Source organism: Schistocerca piceifrons, chromosome 1 (assembly GCF_021461385.2).
Source record: "Schistocerca piceifrons isolate TAMUIC-IGC-003096 chromosome 1, iqSchPice1.1, whole genome shotgun sequence".
Taxonomy (NCBI): Eukaryota; Metazoa; Arthropoda; class Insecta; order Orthoptera; family Acrididae; genus Schistocerca; species Schistocerca piceifrons.
Genome location: NC_060138.1, coordinates 690672461 through 690696425, shown reverse-complemented (window position 1 = coordinate 690696425; position 23965 = coordinate 690672461). Strand labels below are relative to the sequence as shown.

At 38.9% G+C, this 23965-nt stretch overlaps 1 protein-coding gene across 1 annotated transcript in view; it reads left to right on the top strand.

Moving 5' to 3' along the window:
* Positions 1-10054: 10054 nt before the first annotated feature.
* LOC124709924 (protein tramtrack, beta isoform-like) overlaps positions 10055-23965 on the top strand; it is a 420548-nt gene continuing 406637 nt past the window's right edge. Inside the window, 3 exon segments of the mRNA XM_047240883.1 lie at positions 10055-10159; positions 10161-10586; positions 19775-19969. Of these exon segments, the coding sequence (XP_047096839.1) occupies positions 10055-10159; positions 10161-10586; positions 19775-19969 (726 nt within the window).

Sequence of the window (23965 nt, the reverse complement as noted above, 5' to 3'; positions counted from 1 at the left end):
TGAGACAAATCCAGTGATGTGTAACAGTAAGGACTTTGAAGGTCAAAAAGGTGGTATGAACGTCCATTCACAGAAGGTGTTAGAAATGATGACCAGTGGTATCAATGCAGTGCTGCAATCTTCTGATCATGGATTGATAGTATTCCTTATCTCTTCAGCACTTATCAAAGCACATGTTCTGACAATTCTCTCTCATATATGATGCTAATAGTAAATATTCGCTGAATACAGCGTATCCATCTAACGTGCCATTGACATGCAAACACCATTCGACAGTTTCGCAATCAATACTAATATGAACGGTAGGACTAGTATCATCGAATCAAGTGAATGTGAATGATGTATTCCTTTGAAGAACAAGTCGATATTCTTCTAATTTACAGAGAATGCCAACGAAACTCAGTGAGAGCTAGAGACTTATATGCTGAGAGATATCCTCAACATACTCGTCCTACATGTCGTACATTTAAATATGTGTCTGATAAATTGAGAACAACTGGATCTTTAAGGCACCAGAGACATATCCGGCAAAGGAAAGCTACTAACTAGGAAACCGAAGTTGGTACTCTTATCACTGTGGTTCCAGATCCTTGTGTTAGTTTGCATCAGATCGCAAGGGAATCTGGTATGAGCCAGAGTAGTATTGTTCATGTTCTGCATCGCCATAAATATCATTTTTACTGCGTCAGTCTCCACCAAGAATTAACTGGTAAAAATTTATGCATCACATTGAATTCTGACGATGGACTCCACTTAAGATTCAAAGGGATGACACATTTATTAATTTGATTTTATTTACTGATGAGGCTACATTCATGAACCATGGTAATATTAATTTGCATAACATGCATTATCGGGCAGCTGAGAATACATGCTGGCTGCTACAAGTTGCACACCAAAAACTGTGGTCGGTGAATGTATGGCATGGGATTCTGGAGGACAGAATTATAGGCTCATACTTCATTGAAGGAAGTCTTAATAGAAGGAAGTACACGACATTCCTACAAGAAACATTAGATCTGTTATTGGAAGAAATACCTTTGGGAACAAGGAACAGAATGTGGTATCAACACGATGGGTGTCTGGCACGTTTTTCGATGATGGCTAGAAATGAGTTGCAGAGACATTTCCCAAATCGTTGGACTGGATGCAGAGGAGATGTGTCATAGCCGGCTCATTCGGCAGACTTGACGCCTCTGGATGTTTTCTTGTGGGGATTCGTAAAAGACTGCAGCTGAAGATATGCAAGAGAGAATTGTAAGAGCATATGCTTCGATAAGTGCCAATCTAAGGAATAGCACTCAATCCATGATAAGAAGATTGCAGCACTGCTTTGATACCAATGATCATCACTTGTAACACCCTCTGTAAATGGACGTTCATGCCTCCTTTTTGACCTTCATTGACCTTCAAAGACCTTACTGTTACACATCACTGGATTTGTCTCAATAGCCACTATCAGGAAATGAGTACCAAACTATAGCATCCCATTTTAAATGCATGAAGTTGACCTTCATATCTCTCAAGCGATCCCACCTAGCCAAAAAAACCTAACATCATATTATGGCCCCCATTGTCCCATGCAACTATTGTCCCACAAACTTTTTGGCTCCTATCATACTTTCGGAGTTACTCTTGGTGGAAATAGTTAGTGACTCACCCTGTATATTAGTACGAAATTATTATGATCAAATTATCAGCGCTGGTGGCTTAACATCAATGGAAAGTTCCTAAGCCAGTATTTTTTGTTAATATGTACTTGAGTTTGTAAATATTTATGAGATTCTTTATAATTATTTCTCTGAATTTAGATCATAATTTAGATCATAATATTTAAAATCAAATTACTTAAGCAAATGAGACACATTATTTTATGTTGTTGCAGTGCCAGTGATATGAACACACACTGAAGCGCCAAAGAAACTGATATAGGTATGCATATTCAGATACAGAGATATGTATAAACACAGAATACGACTGTGTGGTCGACAATGCCTCTATATGATAACAAGTGTCTGGCACAATTGTCAGATCGTTTACTGCTGCTACAATGGTAGGTTATCAAGTTTTAAGTTAATTTGAACATGGTGTTATAAACGGAGCATGAGCGATGGGACACAGCATCTCTGAGGTAGTGATGAAGTGGGGATTTTCCTGTACGATGATTTCATGAGTTTATTGTGAACATCAGGGATCTGGCAAAACATCGAATCTCCGATATCGTTGTGGACAGAAAAAGATCCTGCAAGAACGGGACTAATGATGACTGAACAGAATCGTTCAATGTGACAGCAGTGCAACTCTTGCGCAAATTGCTGCAGTTTTCAATACTGGAGCATCAACAAATGTCAGCATACGAACCATTCAGTGAAACATGATCAATATGGGCTTTTGGAGTCGAAGGCCCTCTCGTTTACCCGTGATGACTGAATGACACAAAGCTCTACACCTCGCCTGGACCTGTCAACACAGACATTTGACTGTTGATGACGGGAAACATATTGCCTGGTTGGACGAGTATCATTTCAAAATGCATTGAGGGGATGGATGTGTATGGGTATGGAGACAGCCTCGTGAATCCATGGATCCTGGGTGTCAGAAGACTGTTCAAGCTGGTAGAGGCTCTGTGATGGTTTGGGGTGTGTGCAGTTGAAGTAAAGTGGGACCCTTGATATGTCTAGAGTCGACTCCAGCAGGTGACACATATGTATGATCCTGTCTGATCACCTGTATCCATTCATGTCCAATGTGCATTCCGACGGACTTGGGCAGTTCCAGCAGGACAAAGCGACACCCCACTCATTCATAATTGCTACAGAGTAGCTCCAGGAACACTCTTCTGAGTTTAAACACTTCTGCTGGCCATCAACCTCCCCAGACATAAACATTATTGAGCATATCTGGGATGTCTTGCAATGTGCTATTCAGAAGAGATCTCCATCCCCTCGTTCTCTTACGGATTTATGGAGAGCCCTGCAGGATTCATGGTGTCAGTTCCCTCCTGCACTACTTCAGACAATAGTCGAGTCCATGCCAAGTCCTGTTGAGGCACATCTGCATGCTCGCAGACCCCTACATGATATTAGGCAGGTGTACCAGTTTCTTTAGCTCTTCAGAGTAAAATTCTGATGGGAAAATTTACTGACAATATACATTCTGATTCAGAGGGAACGTTATATAAGATAGGCAGTTTAGCTTGGACAAAACAGCAATCTCGCAAAATTACTTTATATCCAGTTTTAGGCTAATGTGGTATTGATAACCATAAAACTATTCAAAAAGGCCTGAAAACTTAGCAAGATTGTGTGTTCAGTTCTGTCTCAAATAAGTGATTAAAGTTAGAACAGGTTTGGATATTACAGTGTTCAGCTTGTTACTTCTCTACTCCATCTGGCAGTTATAAATGGAAAAAAATGTGGGTGTATTTCAAATCAGCTAATAAACAAAATCCTAATGAAAATTTAAATGATCATTGCAACTGCTAAAATATTTTCAATATTTCATGTAAGAACAATTTCATCTAGAGGATCATTTTTTGACTGACTTTATCACCTAGTAGTATAGACTACCCAGACAATCGTCATACTGCTATATTACATTAAATTTCTTCATTCATGGTTGTCTACTACAAATACTAAAAAGTCTTAAAATCTTGAAACAGTGCTGTTGGACTTTGATTTTATTGTTGTAGTGACGAAAATGCAGTTTATGAAACTGTATTACAGAAATGTTACAGTAACTTATAATCATCTAAGAAAGATTTGAAACGTAGTAATCACACGAAATAGCATAGCTACATTTTTAACAGAAATCCTCCACTGATGTACAATTGGCTGAAAAACTAAGTTACAAATTGTTGTCACTCCAGATGATATTACATGGAAAGGAAATTGTGACTTATTCAAGTCTTTGAGCGACAAACTTTTCCAATCACATTAAATCTTCTTAGAATATGTTAAATGTGACTCTATGGTCATAAGGTTTTTCTGTATCCACTTTGCCTGAAGTAAGAAGTTAGTTACTACAGTGAAAAGGTGTTAATTAAAAAAAAGTAGAGAATGATGAACAAGTATAAACTTTTTTTACACTTCAAGATTTTTCATAAGCTGTTCACAAAATCTTCTTAAATAAATATTTTTTCTCTCAAGCTTCCAGCCATTTCAAACAGCTTAAAATCCATGAGCTCTCAGCCAAGTACTTCTCAGCCACTGTCAAGTGGCGACAATCTTTTGGTTGCTGCTGCCATCTGTATATAGCCACACTGCCTTCTGCAATGTCACCGGTACTCGCTCCAGTGCCTTATAAGATAATATTTTCGTTGTGTGCCCGCCAGGTCCAGTTCAAACTTCTGATGACCAGGTCTCACATCAGCTTGTGGGTGCCATGTAGGCTCTTAAGAAGGGAATTAGCTTTGCGTGATGACCAACCTCATCAATCAAATTAAATGCTTGTGTCTTGGAGAAGGAGATATTATGGTCACCTATGATGTGGTTTCATTAGTCCAATCAAAGAGTCTATAGATCTGATCTCTCAGTTATTTGACGGTTCTGTTGTGGATTTATTTGAGCACATCTGATGTCATCATATTTTTTGTATGATGGAGAATATTTTAACCAGATGGACAGCAACATGATGGGCAGCCTATTAGCTTCAGTTGCAGCCAACCTGTTTATGCAGTACTTTAAGGACATTGCCATGGTCATGGCTCCTGCGAAGCCTAGCAGCTCCTCATGGACGTGAAAAACTGGGAGAATTTTGGACCACATCAACAGTATCCATGATATGATAGAAGTACAGACACATGGTGCCTTGCCATTCCTTGATGTCCACCAACTCTGTAAAGAAAATGAGTAACTCAGCCACAGTAGTTACAAACCAGGGACCCACCCACATCGACGTATATCTACACACTAACATCTATCACCATCCATCACACAAACATTCTGTCCTGAGGACCTTAGTCATCGAGCAAAAGCCATCTCAGACACTGAAAACTTGTCGGAGGAACTGAGCCACTTATGTAAAGTATTCAAGAGGAAAGGCTGCAACAAACATTAGATTTCGCAAGCCATCTTTCCGAAAACTCATAAGCCGAAGGATCCTGAGAAGGACTGAAGAAACTTGCGTTTTTGTTTTTTTTTGTCTCAGTAGTGGGAAAGATGATCTGGCTGTTAAAGAGGCATAAAATTCATTCAGTCTTCAAGGTTCCAGCAAAAATTCGGCAACTCATGAGGCCTGTGAAACACAATGTAGGCCTCAGAACGCCAAGAGTATGTAAAGTATCATGTGGGTGAGGACAGTTTTATGTCGGATAGACTGTGCGTATTATTGAACAATGCTGTGTAGAATACAAGAGACGTTTTTTCCTCTGGTACCCTGAGAAATTAGTGGTAGCAGAGCATGCTCTGGAAAAGACACCACACTAAATCCAGGGAGACATCTGTTATTACATTGACTAATAGTTTCTATGATAGTATAATAAAAGAAGCAATCAAGGTAAAAAGGGCTCTGAGCACTATGAGACTTAACTTCTGAGGTCATCAGTCCCCTAGAGCTTAGAACTACTTAAACCTAACTAGCCTAAGGACATCACACACATCCATGCCTGAGGCAGGATTCGAATCTGCGACCATAGCGGCTGCGCGGTTCCAGACTGTAACGCCTAGAACCGCTCGGCCACACCGGCCCGCAATCAACATAAAAATTTGTGTCAACACTGTCAATAAAGACGGCCGCCTACCGCTAGGCACAGCTTGGAACTTGGCCATCGGAAGGATGAAGTAGGCGCAGTGAGTGCACAACGAAAATATGACCTTATATGGCGCTGGAGCGAGCTCTGCTACAAAAGGACAGTAGTAGCATCCAAAGGATAGTCGCCACTTGACAATAGCTGAGGGGTACTCGACTGAAAGCTCATGGATTTTAAACCAGTCAACACTGATGAAAACTCAAGAGAATTTTATCAGAATTCTCAAATAATGAAACATCTAATTTAGACTGAACAACTGAAGCGGAAATTACGTGTTAATGAAAATTTGGCAACTGTATCTGCATAAAGTTAGAACAAATTAAATGACAGCTACTGCCACAGATGGCGAAGAGATTGAAGAACTGTGTGATGAGACAAAAGGAATTTTTCAGATAGTTAAGGGAGAAGAAAATTTAATTTTGATGGGGAACTGGAACTCGATAGTAGGAAAAAGGAAGAGAAAGAAAAATTGTAGGTGAGTATAGACCTGGGGGAATGAAGTCGCATGGTAGAATTTAGGATGGAGTATAATTTAATCATCGCCAACACTTGGTTTAAGAATCATGAAAGAAAGTAGCATACATGGAAATGACCTGGAGAAACTGGAAGGTTTCAGATTGATTATATAATGGAAAGATAGAGATTTTGGAACCAGATATTAAACTCTAAGACATTTCGAGGGGCAGATGCGAAGTCTATCCATAATTTGTTACAAAATTTAAATGCTGTAAATTAAGAATGAAGACTTTGCAAAAAAATAGGAAATTAAGGAAATGGTACCTAGATAAATTGAAAAAATGAAAAACAAATGCTGTTGAGAGTGTCAAAGAGAGTATTGGGCAACAATTGATTGAAACACAGGAAAGGAATACAGCAGAAAATAAACCGGTCACTTTGAGCAAAGACAGCAGTACATCAAATGTGAAAGAAGGACATGGCCTATCATAAATCCTTGGATAGTGCAGGACATATTGAATTTAAGTGACAAAAGAGAAGAAACAAAAATGTAACAAATACACAGGTGAAAGGGAATATGAATGTCTAAAGAATGAGACTGACAGAAAGTGCGAAAAGGGTAAGCAGTAGTGGCTAGAGAATGAATGTAAATCTATAGACACATGTGTAAGTAGAGGAAAGATAGACACCACCTACAGGGTAACTGAAGAGCCTTTGGCAAAAAGAGAAGCAGCTGTATGAATATCAAGAACTTAGATGGAACACTCGTACTAAACGAAGAAGGGAAAGCTGAAGATGAAAGGAATATAGAGTGTGGCTATATGAGAGAAATAAATTCGAAAAAAGCAAAGAGGAAGGAGATGAAGATGAGATAGGATATATGATACTGTGATAAGAATTTGACAGGATACTGAAAGTTGAAACAAGGCCTCTGGAATGGATGGCATTCTGTTAGAATTACTGATATCTCTGGGACAGCCAGCCATGGCAAAACCATTCCAACTTGTGTGCGGGGTGTATGAGATTGGCAAAATAACCTCAGACTTCAGGGAGAATATAATAATCCCAATTCCAGAGAAATCAGGTGCTGATAGATGTGAATATTACGGAACTATCAGTTTAACAAGTCATGGTTACAAAATATTGACATGAATTATTTACAGAAGAATGGAAAAAATGGTAGAAGCCAACCTTGGGGAAGATCAGTTTGGATTTCAGAGAAATCTAGGAACACATAAGGCAATACTGACGCTACAATTTCTCTTAGAAGATAAATTAAGGAAAGGCAAACCTATGTTTATAGCTTCTGTAGGTTTGGGGAAAGCTTTTGGCTGTGGTGACTGGAAAAACCCTTTAAAATTGTGGAGGTAGCAGGAGTAAAGTACAGGGAGTGAGAGTTAAAGTACAACTTTTAAACAAATCAGACTGCAATTATAAGAGTTGGAGGGCATGAGAGGAAAGCAGTGGTTACGATGGAAGTGAGCCAAGAATTGTAGCTTATCCTCAATGTAGTTTAGCCTGTTCATTGAGCAGCCTGTGAAGGAAAGCAAGGAAAAATTTGGAAAGGTCATTAAAATTCAGGGAGATGAAATAAAAGCTTTGTGGTTTACCGATGTCATTGTTATTCTGCCAGAGACAGCAAAGGAGTTGGAAATAGCATTGAAAAGAATTGATTGTTTCTTGAAAGGAGGATATCTGATAAACATTAGCAAAAGCAAAACTAAGATAATGAAATATAGTCGAATTAAACCAGGCGATGCTGCAGGAATTATATTAGGAAATGAAAAAGTAAAAGTAGTAGATGCGTTTTGCTATTTGGCCAGTAAAATAACTAACGATGACTCAGGCAGAGAGGATATAAAATGTAGAATGGCAATAGTAAGAAAAGCATTTCAGAAGAAGAGAAATTTGTTAACATTGAATATAAATTTAAATATTATGAATTCTTATCTGAAGACATTAGTGTGGAGTGTAGTCATGTACAGAAGTGAACCATGAATTATAAGCAGTTCAGATAAAAAGATAATAGAGGGTTTTGAAATGTGTCACTGCAGAAGAATGCTGAAGATTAGATGGATAAATCGTGTAATTAATAAGGACGTACTGAACCGAATTGGGGATAAATTTTTTAGACATAACTTGACAAAAAGAAGGCTTTAATTGATTGTATATGTTCTGAGACATCAAGGAATCGTCAATTAAATGCTGGAGCGAAATGCAGGAGGTAAACATTGTAATGAGAGATAAAGAGACGAGTACAGCAAACAGGTTGAAATAGATATGAGTTCCAGTAGTTATTCAGGAATGAAAAGGCTTACACTGGAGAAAGTAGCGTGAAGAGCTGCATTAAGCCTGTCTTCAGACTGAAGACCACAACAGCAACATACGCACTCGGTAGATAAAAGTTGCAGAAAGAGAAAATCTTCATGTCAGTTATTATCCACATACTTCGAAGAGTGCAACGATAGAGCGATGAGGAGGCGATAAAATTTTATTTTTCGCTTGCATTATGTCTGTGATCTATATGAAATGAAATGAAACCAGCACCAACATAGTCCCAAATATGAAAAATATATACTGGTATTCATTAATGTAAATTACTTTACTGTTTATTTAGAACAGATCATAATAATTGGTGACATTGAAAGATTAATAACTGAAGAAAACACTACAAAATAAGTTATAAGAATGTAAGATTGTATTTGAAATGAATGTTAAAATGAAATTGAAACCAAATGTATACTGCAAAATGGACAAAATACGCAATTTTCTCAGTGTCAACAATACTACACATTTTTCGTATTATTATATCATCACAATGCGAAAATATTGTCAAGAAATGCCGCTTAGTAGCTATAAGCTAAATGGTTCCACACTGGTGTACAATAAACACTTTCACAGGTGTGCCATAACGAACAAGCACTTAATTTTATGTGTACCGTACGACGTCACGTTAATGTCAGCAAAATGGTTGAGGATATTTTCTTTACCGAATCACTAGAAAATAAAAGAAATTAATCGAAGTGTGATGCTAGAAAAGTGACCTACTTTAAAGGATATTACGCTCTACTCCTGAGGTTGGAGCAAGTCGATTTTCTGCTTCTTTTAAGTGCCGTATAAACTTCATTTTAAAGATAATTATATTTTTTTATACATACAAAACCCAATTTTGAGATAAAATAATTGCTCAGACTTTTTGTTGTGTTTTTATGGTTTTGTCAATTTGGATTTTTACAAACATGTTGAAACGAAAATTGAATGACAGTATTGTGGATCATATCAACAGGAACTGTGTTGCTACAGAAAGAGACTTGAATTCTGTTTTCTTCAGAGTCTTATACGGAGGAAAGAAATGAAGTAAGCTTTCTCGTTTACGGTTTCTGTAATAACTTAATTGCCCACATAATCGAAAATGAATTATTTGACTTCTCGACGTGCGGCAGGGTGCCCAGAATATAGGGGGCAGTGACCTTCAGGAAGAGTGGTGATGTTATTGCAAAAAGTTTGCAGGAGGTAAGTAATTGTTTGTAAATACGAAGAAAGCTAAGGAAACACTTGTCAAGTACTCATAAGCTAATAGTACTCTGAAAAAGACTTAAATTTTCGATTGACTGTGACTAGTCGTCGTACAATGTGATGTTTTGATTATTAAGATTTCTTGGAACTCTTTAATGGCGGTTTCACATTATGCTAGGAGCTATTATCCCAATAAGCGTAGCATTTTCATTATTGATAGTAACGTTCTAAATTCCAATTCCGTTCACTATGTAGGCACTTGGAACAAAAGTATGATGATACACTGACAGTCAATGCTTATTTCCAGATTCCAACCAGCTTTTGTTAGAAATCATGGATCAACAATTCTGCCTGCGATGGAACAATCATCCGACTAATCTTACAGACGTATTGAGCAATTTGCTACATAGACAGGCCCTTGTTGATGTTACCCTGGCCTTGTGAAGGTGAAACGTTTAAAGCGCATCAGACAATCCTATCAGCCTGCAGCCCTTACTTTGAAAGAATTTTCCTACAGAATACTCATCCTCATCCAATAATATTTCTGAGGGATGTCCATTACACAGAAATGAGGGCCTTATTGCAGTTCATGTATAAGGGAGAAGTGAACGTTAGTCAGAGTTTGTTACCGATGTTTTTAAAAACTGCCGAAGCTTTGGAAATTAGCGGTTTGACGCAAGGTGCTGTAAAGAAACCCGAAGACAGGACAAGTCCCACTCCCGCCGTCTCTCCAGCAAGAACAACGATCGAAGAACGAAGTAGTGCCGGTAGTCCACCACCAGAGAAAAGGAAAAGAAAGACTTCTGGAAGTTGTGAAGTTCCCATGACTGGGAACAATAATGAACGATTCCTGGGAGATACACAGGTGAGTAACTTAATTTATTTAATAATAATTACTCTTGGATTTATAGTTACAAATGTTTTGTTTACAATATTAGTTATAGGTGTGTCGTGTTATAGTTTTGTTTAATGATAGTAGTTTGTTATTTTATCTGGTTTTGCTAGAACTCTATTCTTCTTACCCCTTTTGTTCCTTTTATGGAGATGACACATTTCTTTTGGAGGTAAATTTACCATTTGAGGGGAAGTAATCTATTTAACATCCAAGCTTTTGGTGGCATATTGTCAAATGTAAAAATAATGTTAAAATTGCTTTTAATAAGCAGAACTGTTAACATGGCAGGTGGGCCTACAGTGGGAAGTGTGAGTGAGACTTGAGGAATGTACATGGCATCAGCAGTAGATACTTCTCTGCATGTTGTTACTTTTCAATTGGATAAGATAATAATAAACAAAGAATACCCACTGCCACTTTGACAAATTCATTAATGAGTCCTAAAAGTTGCCTACATGATAGAAGTCAGTTACTGGAACTTAAGTACTTGAAATATAGCAGATTGCATGAAACCTTTGATATCACTTCACCACCTCATAACCACATTGTCACCTTTCAGCGAAACATGAGCCTTGGGATACATTGCAGATCAATGTCGCCACAGTTAAGATTTCATTTTCACAGTCTTTGGTTTCCCCAGCTACAACTAAATTGTCAGTTTTCAAACTATAGCCTACTTCCGGCTACAGTACAGATCAATCTATTACCAAAGACTAAATTCCAAAAAATAAGTGTCGTCAGTGACACATTCTCTTCCTCCTTGTATGTGTACAGCATCACACAATCATTGGAAGAAACTGACATCTGGTATTGATAGGTTGACCTGAAGCTCTATCCTGTTTGCAAAGAAGGATACGTCTCAGTGTTGAATAGCACGATATCAGAAAAGTGTTTCACACATACTTTTACAGTTAAACAATTTATTTTAATTGAACCTCCAATATTGGACATAGGATTTTATCATGAAATAATCATGTGGACTGTGACATCATAAGTGCAAAGAGAGAGTCTGTGTCATAATTTGAACTGTAAGTTGTGTAGTACACTAATCTGTGGTCTTTGTTAGGTGGGAAGGTATTAATCTGGGTGGGAGTTGATGAAGACAATGAATGTAATGTCATGAGAAAATTGCAGTTCTTGTTGACATATTTTACATGCACATCCTCCCCCCCCTTCCACCCGCCCCCCCCCTAAAAAAAAAAGTTGGTTTATGTCTGCCACATTGATGGCATCGTGGGCCAAAGTAGACGTAGTTGTATGGGGGAATTCAGTAAAACCATTTATTGAATAACCTAATTGAATAACCTAGTGGTATGGGTTAATTACATATTTCTGTTCATTACATAACCTACATGGCCATTTAAAATTGAAGTGAAATAAAATTTCCTTTAAGAATAAACTTCTCATACAATGTTGGATGGAACATTGGTATTAACCAGTAAAATAATTCTTGGATTATGAAACACAGAAATTGTAAATTGAAATTTTTACTACATAAACTGATAATGTATTTTTGTAGTTTATAATTGGGCCAGCCCATTGCAAGTGGTCTGGTTTTGGACATGTTCTCCACTTGATCACCTCAAATTTCATTCAGATTTTGTGTGCTGGATTGTTTAAAGATTAAATGTAGTTATACAAATCTTTGGTCTAGGCTATGTGATGCATTATAAATAATAGTCTCTTATATCAAACAAGAAAAACGTCATGGCAACATTTCAAAAATTTCAGTGGATGATTGTGGCATAACTGTGTAACTTGGCAAGTGATTTTAACAGTTGTCATTGTGCATATTCTGTAAGGCTTATGTCATTTGAGTCTCTGTTTTTGCTCCAAGCAGCACTAATTAATGGACAAATTTTGTGATAACAAAATTTCTCACAAGTTTTAAATATCTTGATCTTTTCATGTAGTTTGCTTAATAGGCTGTGCTTTAGTAACTTTGCCAGCTGGTAAATTGTTTATAAAACATAAAAATTTTATCACTTTTGGGTTTATAGTTTTTGAGATATAAGGGGCTCGAGTTAAACAAAAGTGAGGTTAAGAAGAGGTAGGTGGAAGAGTATGGGAGGGCTGTGACTCACACCTGGACAGCTCAATCAGTAGAGCAATAGCGCACAAAAGCTAAAGGTTTTGGGTTCAAGTCTTTGTCCGGCACACAGTTCTAATCTCCCAGGACACTTCAGTTCAGTAAGTAGATTAGAATAGTAATTCTCAGTTCCTGAATCAAATCAGAGAGAAAAGAAAATTATGATACAAATTGACTAACAGAATGAATTTGTTGTTATGAAAACTGCAGAGATGAGACAGCCTGGACAGGATAGACGATCACGGACAGCTGCATCAAACTAGTCTTTAGACGAAAAACAACAACAGTATTGAAACTTTACAGAACAACAACTTGTTTTATTTACATTCCAAGACAAAATAAGTGATATACATGTACAGACAAACAAATGATTACGATTTCAGAAAATTGGATGATTTATCCAAGAGAAATACCTTCACAGATTGAGCAAGTCAGTCATGCAGTGATCAATCTCTAACCCTTATGCAAGCAGTTATACAGCTTGACAATGATTGGTAGAGTTGTTCGATGCCTTGCTGAAGGATATCATGCCTAATTCTGTCCAGTTGTCATGTTAGATCTCAAAATCCTGAACTTGTTGGAGGGCCCTGCCCATATTTCTCCAAACATTGATCAAGCAACCTTGTTGGCCTAGGTAGTGTTTGGCAAGCAGTAGAAACACTCAACACATGCAGGCAGGCATTATATTGCTGAAATGTAACCCCAAGATGGTTTGCTATGAATGGCAACACAGTGGGGTGTAGAATATTGTTGACGTACTGCTGTGCTGTGAGGGTGCCACAGATGACAGTCAAAAGGGGTCCTGTCAAAAGAAATAGCATACAAGACTATCATCCTTGGTTGTTGGTCTGTACTATGGGCAACAGTCAGCTTGATATCCTATTGTAGTTAGGAGCATCTCCAGAAACGTCTTCGCTGTTCATCAGGGTTAAGTGAGACACACCTGTTCTACCCCAGTCAATGAGATTCCAGGCTGAAAATATGTCTGGAGACACCCCAGACAGTGGCGGGGTACCAATCTGACTGTTGCCAGCCATATGCCATGACAGCAAGGTGCCATTTCTTTTCGCAGCAAGACCCTTTGATTCTTGTCTGTGACACATGTACAGCACAATGTTATGTTGATGATATTCTACAACGTTTAGTTGCCCTTAATGGAAAGCCATCCTGGACTTACATTTCAGCAAGCTAATGCCTGCCCACACATGGTGAGAATTTCTGCTGCTAGTCCTTGTGTTTTCCAAACCCTGCTTTGGCCAGTGAGGTCGTGGGATTTCTCCTTAGCTGAGAATGTTTTGAGCATTATGAGCAGAGCTCTTCAACTAGCTCAGGATTTTGATGAAATAATATACAATTGGACAGGATTTGGCATGATATCCCTCTGGAGGACATCCAACAATTCTGTCAATCGGTGCCGAACCGCATAACTGCTTACATAAGGACCAGATGTGAACAAATGCTTTATTGACTTGCTCAATTTGTAAAGCTCTTTCTCTTGATTAAGTTATCCAGTTTTTCTGAAATTGTCATCATTTTTATGTCTAGATGTACATCGCATCTGCTTATTTCTGTCCCATTTGGACAAGTCCTTCATAGTGCGTCATAGAAAATATTTTGTGGAGGAAACAGTGCTCTTTTAAATGATTAATTTGTGAAGAATGAAGCATCCCTTTTGAGATACAAGTTTTTAAATTAATGTACTTTTGCATTTTTTTTTCAGCTTTAGCCCCCTGTATCACAAAAACTAAGCGATAAAGACAAAAGTAACAAAACTTGCTCGGATGGAAGCAAGCTTCTAGACACGGTCAGCAAAGGGGAGCTTGCTAAGCCACAGTGTGAAGTGATCACAATACTTAAACTTGGCAGTAATTTTATTTTATCCTCAAAAATTTACTGACTGCTTTGAGTGCCACTTGGAACATAGGTAGAGAATTGAATGACGTAATTCTTACAGAATACGCACAGTGCAAACTATTAAACCATCTTGCCAAGTTTCACAGCTTTACCACAGTTATTCACTCGCATACAGCACTTCAAACTTGGCTAAACTTATCAAAATGCTGCGGCAACATTTTACTGCCCATTACTCGGGATCCTTTCCACTCCTCCTAAAGTTGTGTTCCAATCTCCACAATATCCTAGTCCATCCCTGTAACACTCCCAATCCCCACCCCTTGCCACAGGGATCGTATCCATGTGGAAGACCCAGGTGCAAGACCTGCCCATTCAGCTCACCCAGCACTACCTCTTCCAGTCCTGTCACAGTCTTTTTCTACCTCATCAGAGGCTGGGCCACCTTTGAAAGCAGCCATGTCGTTTACTAGCTCTGCTGCAATCATTATTGTAAAGCTTTTTATGTTGGTACAGCTACTGTCCAGCTATCCACCAGGACGGCCACTGTCAAACTGTGGCCAAGTGCAAAGTAGACCACCCAGTGGCATACTTGATTTCAATGGCTGTTTCACATTGTGGCCCATCTGGATCTTCCCGTCTACCACAGCCTCTCTGAATTGTTGTGCCTGGCCTTGTCCTGCTGCCTTCTAGTCCTGTATGCTCCACCAGACAGAAAGGTCTTCCCTCTCACTACTGGTACCCTGCTATCCCTCTCTGTTCCCTGCGCTGCTTTCATTCAATGCATATTCTGAAGAAGACTTTGGATGAAAGTTCAATTTGTATAGTCTTTTCAATGTACCTGTCTGCAACACAGTGTGTTACATTTATGGTGAGTAGCATTCTGTATTTTTTGTAAATTGTTGATGTTTCAAACTGGTCTTTCCCCAGTTTAAATTCTCGTGAGTATGAACACTTAAAATTTTTGAAGTTCTCGCCCTGTTTTATTATTTCCTTGCCATGTGTTACACTTATTGGTTTAGTACTTCTAGCTGTGCAGAACTGAATGTGTTGTTTCTTTTTTCTTTGAGTGAGACTATTTACAGAAAATGAATTGGTGACACTGTTAAGAACATTGTTTTCTATTTCTTATGTTGCTGTCTGTATAGTTGTATTGATTCCAAAAACATTGATTATGTGAATCCCAACTTACACGTTTCTCACATGGCAATAACCAAAAGCTTTGGATAAAGGCAGTCAGGTATCAGTGTTTCTTGATTTCAGAAATAGTCCAGTAATGATGTCACAAAAAAGGCCCTTTGCTTGCAGAAAGTGCGGTAGAAGATTTTATTTTTTAATCTTGTGTATATAGTTGAGGGTGTGTAGAATCCATTAAAGCCTCATGACAAATTTGCGTGTGTGGGGGGGAGGAGGAGGGGGGGGGGGGAATTGGCACTCTTTTCAGATTGTCATCTTTTTCTTGGAACTCGTGCATCCTACTGAAAACGTTACCATTACCAAAATGAAGGAGTGTTAAATTTTGTGTTGAATCACTACTTAAATGTCAGTCGGTGCAGCCATTGGGTTGGAATCAGTTAGCGAAAATCCATCATTTTTTTTCTGACTTGGCTAAAAAATTTGCTCGAACGCCCTTAGCTAAAACGCAGCTGCTCTAAGTTATAAATTGCAAGTTATCAAAGGTGTAGAGCTTGAAATTTCGTTTTTCTGTTTCAGGCACTGTTTAGCGTATTGGGGTTCAAATGCAGCAATAGTATCTGTTTTATAAGGATTAAGTGCAGCTGGCATCTCAGCACACTAGCAGCATGTAGTCTTTCTAGTTCAGTATCTCTTAACTCAAATTTAATCAGTTTCACTTTTTATAGGGATGTCTGCTAAGTTTCTCCCAATTAGCATTAATTTTCTCACCACAACAGAAGTAGTGTTTATTAAAATCAAATTCATTCTTGTATGATCGAAGATGGGAAGTTGAAGTGCACGGTACTTGTCAGAAGTAGTTCAATAACTCAAAACTGATTAGACTGTCTTTGAAAATATAAGTAAACAAAAGGCCCTGCACCTTTACTTACAAGAGATGCTCACATGGGAAGATTGAAAGGGTGCTGCTGAATTCAACACATTTACAACTGAAGGCTACTTCACCACTAGGCGAAGTGATAAATTTTGAAGTGGCTTATGGTCTGATATCAAAACAGAGCTAACTTTCATGAAGACAATGAAAACACTAGGTAGCTTAACTCACAGACATGGTTTTCAGATTCTTTGCTCACAAAGTGGGCTTCAGGATGGCATCCTTACATGATATTTGTCAGAAAACTGAAGAATTCTGTGGTGTATCATCAGGAACAAGCGAGCAGCATGTGGGTTTACGAGCTTTTTTTGACGAGCTTCATGCAGAGATCGAAATATAGCAGACAGTGACAAACTGAATGATTGGAAGTTGAAAGACTGACATTTTCCAAAATTTAATCCTTATGTTTGTAAGCAGTGATGTGATTGGTGATGAATTGTAAATTGTCATGAAGCATTAGTAAAAGGAATTAAAGGGATCAGCACAATTAAAGGAGAGAACTTTAAAAATGTCTCATTTAAATATGATTCCAAGGGTCTAACACTTGCATCTTGCACTACGGCTCTCAAGATAGGGAAGAAGAGGATTCCTACCATAAACCCATTGACATTGCTTCACAGACTATGTGTTATCAGCCAGTTTGATACAGACTTGAAATTCTGTTTCTCATTTGAACTTTCCCACAGCACTATTCACAGAAGTGCTTTCACACCTCTCCAGCAGAATTAAGTACCCAAAATAAAAAGCTGTGTGGTGGATAGTGGTCACCTTCTCCATAAGGTTGAATGACACATCAAAGAAAAGTTTGGAACCATCTGGATGGAATATGAAAGCTCTTTGAGAAAGCACAATGGATCCAAAATAAGTTATATTCTATGGCTACCAAAGTGATGCTTAACAGAGGGGAACAAAGTGCTCTGAAAGATCATGCCGTTTATCAATACCAGGTTCTTCATCAGATATCATTTTTGATGAAAATAAAAATGCTGCAGTCACACAGAAGAAATTTCTCGCAAATGAGAGCAGCAAGAACCACCTGATATTGATGCTCATGTGAAAATTTGAGGATGGAAGTATTAAAAGTGCTAAGGCAGAAGAAAATGGGGATTCATTAATTGTGGAAACAGCTGTTTCCCAAGTTGCTGAGTCTGACAATGTGAACGAGGACATTGACATGCTTGTTCTCCTAATGGGTCGAGGAAACAACTTGTACTTCCATAAACCGGGAAAAGAGAAATGAGCAAGATTGTGGCATTCCAGTAATTCCTTCAGTTTTGATACTGCATTTGTCCTTTTCAGTCGTGCCGTACAGGATGTGGTACCACATCCTTTTTTTTTTTGCCAAGGAAAAGGGATATTACTAAACCTTACAGAGCAACAGCCACACCTCAGTGCTCAGTGCAAGCTGCGGAACTTGCTAAACCCTCAGTCTCTCAATATGTAATAGCCCAGGCAGAAGAACAGCTGATGTTATCACTCTATGGGAGTTCCAAATGTGCGACTTCGTATGAGTGTAGTGTAAAGTCTGCCACGAGAAAATGTTTCAGACTTGAAAGATTTCTGCCAGATGCAATCTTAACTGGGAAGAAAATTGATCCATGCCAGCTGGGTTGGAAGAAAAACTTAGCAGGTTTGTTTGCTGTGGGTATGACTAAAAATGCTGATTGTGACATGTGAGTAGGTCATTCAACACAAAATTTAATGCTCTTTAATTCTGCTAATAGTAAAATATTCATTAGGGTGCTTAATCCCGAGTTATAGGCGAAACCTTGAAAAAATGTCAAAATTTCTTGGTTTTTTGATATATCAAATTTTCCCGAGGGTTTTATAGGTCGAAAACTTGGATTTAACATACTCTCAACTATATGCACAAAAAAGGAAAAAAAATCTTCTACCTCATTTTTCGTAAGCAAAAAGTACCCCTTACTGGACTAAAAATCATTTGATTCAATGCCACACTTGTGGTGGTGGTGGTGGTTGTTGGGATGTTTAAGGGGGACTAAACAGCTAAGGTCATCAGTCCCCCACCACACTTATGCTTATTGTGGAAAGCACGATCATATGTGAAATTTGTGACTGGATTGTGGACTTTTTGGTAGGGAGGACACAGCATATTATCTCAGATGGAGAGTCATTGTCATATGTAGAAGCAAATTCAGGTGTACTACATGGAAATGTGATGGGATCCTTGCTGTTCATGTTGTATATTAATGACCTCTGTGAGCATGTTAATAGTAACCTCAGATTTTTTGAAGACAATGCAGTTATTTGTAATGAAGCACTGTCTGAGTGGAGCTGCATAAACATTCAGATCTTGATAAGATTTCAAAATGGTACAAAAGATTGAAAACTTGCTTTAAATGTTCGGAAATATAAAATTGTGCACTTCACTCCTGTCACTATGACATCAGGGACTCACTGTTGGAATCGGCTAACTAATGCAAATAACTATGTCTAACATTTTATAGGGATATGAAATGGAATGATCACATAGGATCAGTTGTGGGTAAAGTAGGTGTTATAGAGTTCGGTTTATTGGTAGAATACTGGGGAAGCACAATCAGTCTACAAAGGAGATTGCTTACAAATCACTAGTGCGACCAATTCTAGAATATTGTTGAATTGTGTGGGACTTGTACCAAATAGGGCTAACAGGTGATATTGAATTTGTAACAAAATAAAAATATGGAAATGGGAAAAAAGGAGGAGAAAGGACAGGGGGGGGGGGGGGGAAATCCTGCAGCTTTATGTGTGTTATCCATTTGGGTGTGAAAAACAATGTGTTACATTTAGAATTTAAGAAATTTTTCAAGCACCTATCTGTCTGAAACTTTTCTGTACCTGTGATGTTTAAAGCTCTTCTTACCTTGCTACTATATTAGGGAGATAAAGGCATTTGCCATATGTAATAATGTGACGCAGGCAGAAGCCATAAGTTACTGTGTGTGGTATAATTACGTAGTTAAACTTTTTTCAGTCAACTCATATGCCTCTAAAGTAAGATATTGTTTTCAGGTTGATATGCCACCTGATCTTCAAGTACAAACAGGAAATATAATTTTAAATAATAAATTCCATTTTATAATAGGCTGTTACTGTGTATCTAAAATTTGATTGCTAATTATTTTTCATCTTTTGTGAAAAATGCAGATGCCCCCACAGTGTAGTTACAAAACGAGCAGTGCGCCAGCTCCTCTACCTAAACTCCACCCCATATCATCAGAAGTAGATGAAGTTGTGGATATTGCATCATCACCTCCACCAATCAAGGAAGAAGTTGACTCAAGTCCACAACCTGATTTTAAGGAGTCTTTCCATAATGCTGGAGACATAAAACCACCTCCTGTAAGTATATTATTTGTGTGCAATTTCTTTGTAATGATTCTGCAAGCAAGCTGTGATTCATTAATTTACTGGTACTGTAATAGGATATTCATTGGCCTTTATGGTGTATGAGACAGTTGATTCAGTGATAGAGATTTGAAAGAATGATTATGATATGTGCTAAATGTATGTAGTGGAAAAAGGGTTTAATATTTATATTTTCTTATGTGAATGTTAACTCTGTTGTAACACATTATATTAGTTTGAAAATACGGTGGACTAGGATCTACATTTTAGAAGAAAACAGCTTTAATCAGTAAACTGTTTAACCTCCTAAGATTACACTCCGGCTCTACCTGACTCTTTCCTGAAAGGTAAGAGAATTATGAGGGACATTCAATATGCAATGCACCACATTTTTTTCTCATCAAATTTTGATTCGAATATGCATCGCTTGTGTAGAGGAGCAACTGAAAGCAAATAAATCACCACATCCGGATGCAACCTGGTTTGGTTTCACAAAGAGTTCTTTACAGCATGGACCCCATACTTAACTTGGATTTATTGCAAATCTCCCACCCAGTGTAAAGTCCCAAGTGACTGGAAAAGAGCATAGGTGACTCCTGTATGTATGAAGGGTAATAGAACGGACCTGCAAAATTACAGACCAGTATCTTTAACATTGATTTGCTGCAGAATACTTGAACGTATTCTCAGTTCAAATAGAATAAATTTCCTTGAGAGGGAAAAGCTTTTGCCCACAAAACAGTACAGTTTTAAAAAGTATCGCTCGTGTCAAACTCAGCTTCACCTTTTTGCCCTTTTTTCACATGAGAGCCTGTGAACTATGGATGAAAGGCAGTAGGTGATTTCACATTCCTAGATTTCAGTCAGGCATTTGAAAAATGCCTCACTGCCACTGTTAACGAATGTGCAAACATACGGATTAGGTTCCCAGCTGTGTGAGTGGCTTGAAGACTTCTTTAGTAACAGAGCCCATTATTTATCCTGAACAGTGAGTGTTCATCAGACATGAGGGTATCATCAGGAGTGCCCCAAGGGAGTGTGATAGGACCACTGTTATTTTATATATACATAAATGATAGGGCGAATGGAGCAAGCAGCATTCTGCGGCTATTTACTGATGATGCCGTGATGTAAGGGAAGATGTTGTCATTAAGTGTGACTGTAGGAGGATACAAGATGACTTAGTTAAAAATTCAAATTGGTTGTGATGAATAGAAGCTAGCTCTAAATGTAGAAAAATTTAAGTTAATGCAGATTAGTAGGAAAACTGAATCCATAATCTGTGAGTGTACAGCATTAGTAGTGTGCTGCTTGACACAGTCACATCATTTAAATATATAGGCAAAGCAATATGAAATGGAATGAGCGTTTAAGGATTGTAGTAGGGAAGGCAAATGGTTGACTTAGGTTTATTGGGAAAATTTTGGGAAAGTGTGGTTCACCTGTAAAGGAGACCACATATAAGACATTAGTGTGACACATTGTCGACTGTTTGAGTTCTTGTCTTGGGATCCACACCAGGTTGCATTAAAGAATGACATTGAAGCAGTTCAGAGGTGGACTGCTTACCGGTAGGTTTGAACACCGGAGGAAAGGCGATATTCTTTTCGACAAGCACTATTGAGAAAATTTAGAGAACTGGAAGTTGAGGTTGATCGTAGAATGATTCTATTGTTGCCAGCATAAATTTCACATAAGGACCACGAAGATAAGATTAGGGTTAATATGGAGGCATGTAGACAGTTGTTTTCCCCACTCTATTTGCTAACAGAAATTATTGATACCGATACAGGTTACCCTTCGCCATGCAACATACAGTGGCTTGTGTAGTGTGTTTGTAGGTGTAAGTGTAGGGGTAGAAGTAATGGGAGCTCGAAATCAGAACTAATGAGTGAGCCAAACATCATTTTAAAAAACACACACACACACACACACACACACACACACACACACACACACAGTGTTCCAGTTAAATTCTGTGGTCCAGTAAGTAACTTAACTGTTGTATGTTAACACCAGTGTGCAGATGCTTCAGTAATAACATAACTACTGCCCAGCTGTTGGACTGAGTGTGTATGTCATGCAGTGGACTACAGGCATGCACACCAATGTGACATGTTTACTGCCTCCTCTGGAGTCATGGCCATGGAAAAAGGAACTATCTGCTACACAGCTGCTGCCACTTGCTTAGTGTCTCTCCATATTGATGGAATAACAGGATATTAGATCCCTGCCCTCTTCAGTCGGCCGAACGGAATATTTTCATCAGAGGTTAAACTGGGAGTGGCATTGTAGGGGAGGTGCTGAAGGGGTAGGAGAATTGGGCATCTGTGCCGATGGCTCAGTGGCGATTGGTGGAGGGGACAGGGACTTAGGGGTGTGTTCTTCTGGTGGGAATGGGATTCCCAGCAGCTGACTGAAGTGGTTCGACCTATGTGATCTTCCTATAATCTGTTGCCACCTCTGGCTTATACCTGACTAATCATGGGCTGCGCAAAAATCAACTTTGCTGACCTTCTCAAACAGGCTGTGTGGTAACTTGTGGTGACTGCCCTTTTTGAGGGTCCGTGCCCAGTGGGACTCATAATAACCTTGTCAGGTCAGCACACATCAGTAATTGTGGTTAGGCAGGGAAAAGATAATGTTTGTATTACAGTTGTTGAGCCTCTGGCACATAAACAGTGGATGATGGGAACACCAGTTTGGGACCAAGAAGCCAGAAGGTGATGAGCTTGCAACCAAATTTTGTAGTGAGTAATATATTACAATTTGCAGTGACCACATACATCTGGCAAACACACCCACTGCAAGTTTGCACCCAGCCTAGTGCTTCCACGATAAAGATCAGACGCTATGGAGGTGTCACTGCTGATGGGTGCAGCTGTAGCAAATCAAGGATTAGGGGACTTCTTGGGCCATGTAGTATCTGTAATCCTATGGCACTCTGCATTGTACCTCTTGCCATGGCAGTCAAAGAGTAGGATAAAGCTTGCTTTTTCCTGTTTCCTCTCCATGTATGTACATAATTTTCCAAGACTGTGTACACAGTAAGTAACTTTGTGCATCCAATGGAGTAAAACATGCTGCAGTTAGGGGTACATACTTGCATTAACTAAGAAGCCAATTGTAAATAATCTCTCTCTGTCTGCCCCCTCCCTCCCTCCCCCCCCCCCCCCCTCTCTCTCTCTCTCTCTCTCTCTCTCTCTCTCTCTCTCTCTCTCTCTCACCCTTTCCACCCTCCCCTTTCCCCTCCACCTTTCTCTCCCCTCCTCTCTCCTCCTCTCCTCCACCTTCCCCCACACACTATCAATCAGTTTCTGTCAATGTAGGTAACAGACAACTCCTACATTGGACACTGAAAATCTTACAGTTGAGGTAGGATCATTCAAAAAGAAATGAGCCAAAGACTGTAAACGAAAAACCTCTAATGGTATCAAAATGCCATTGCCTACACAGAACAAGATGTGCTCTCCATAACAGTGCTGAGGCTCCATACTTGCCCTAGAGGGACATGGGTGCATGCCAATGAGATGGCAGAATGAGCACATGCACACGTTGACCGTCCACTGCACTCAATAGTGCTGGGAACAGGGAAATAGGGCTTCAAAAGAAGAGCAAATGAGGGTGATGCATTTCCTTATAGTGGAAGAAGTCCAGGGAATGGAAATTCATTGAAGAATGACGCAAATGTATGGAGAACATTGAATGTCCATTGCAATTCCAGTGCTCAATCTGACTATGGGGCAGAGGCTGTCATCATAGCTTGCTAGTTCTCGTAATGAGGGCAACGACCTGCTGGACAAGAGTATTAATAGAGAGATGTAGCATTCCAGTTCATGCATCATCAGCCAGTGACATCTGTCCTTCCTCGTATCGCTTGTGCCCCACCTTGGGCCTCGTAACGGACATGGAGTACTCATTGTCCACTTATGCCATTCTGTGATGAACTTCCATTACCTGCACTCCTGCTGCTGAAAGGAAATGCACTAC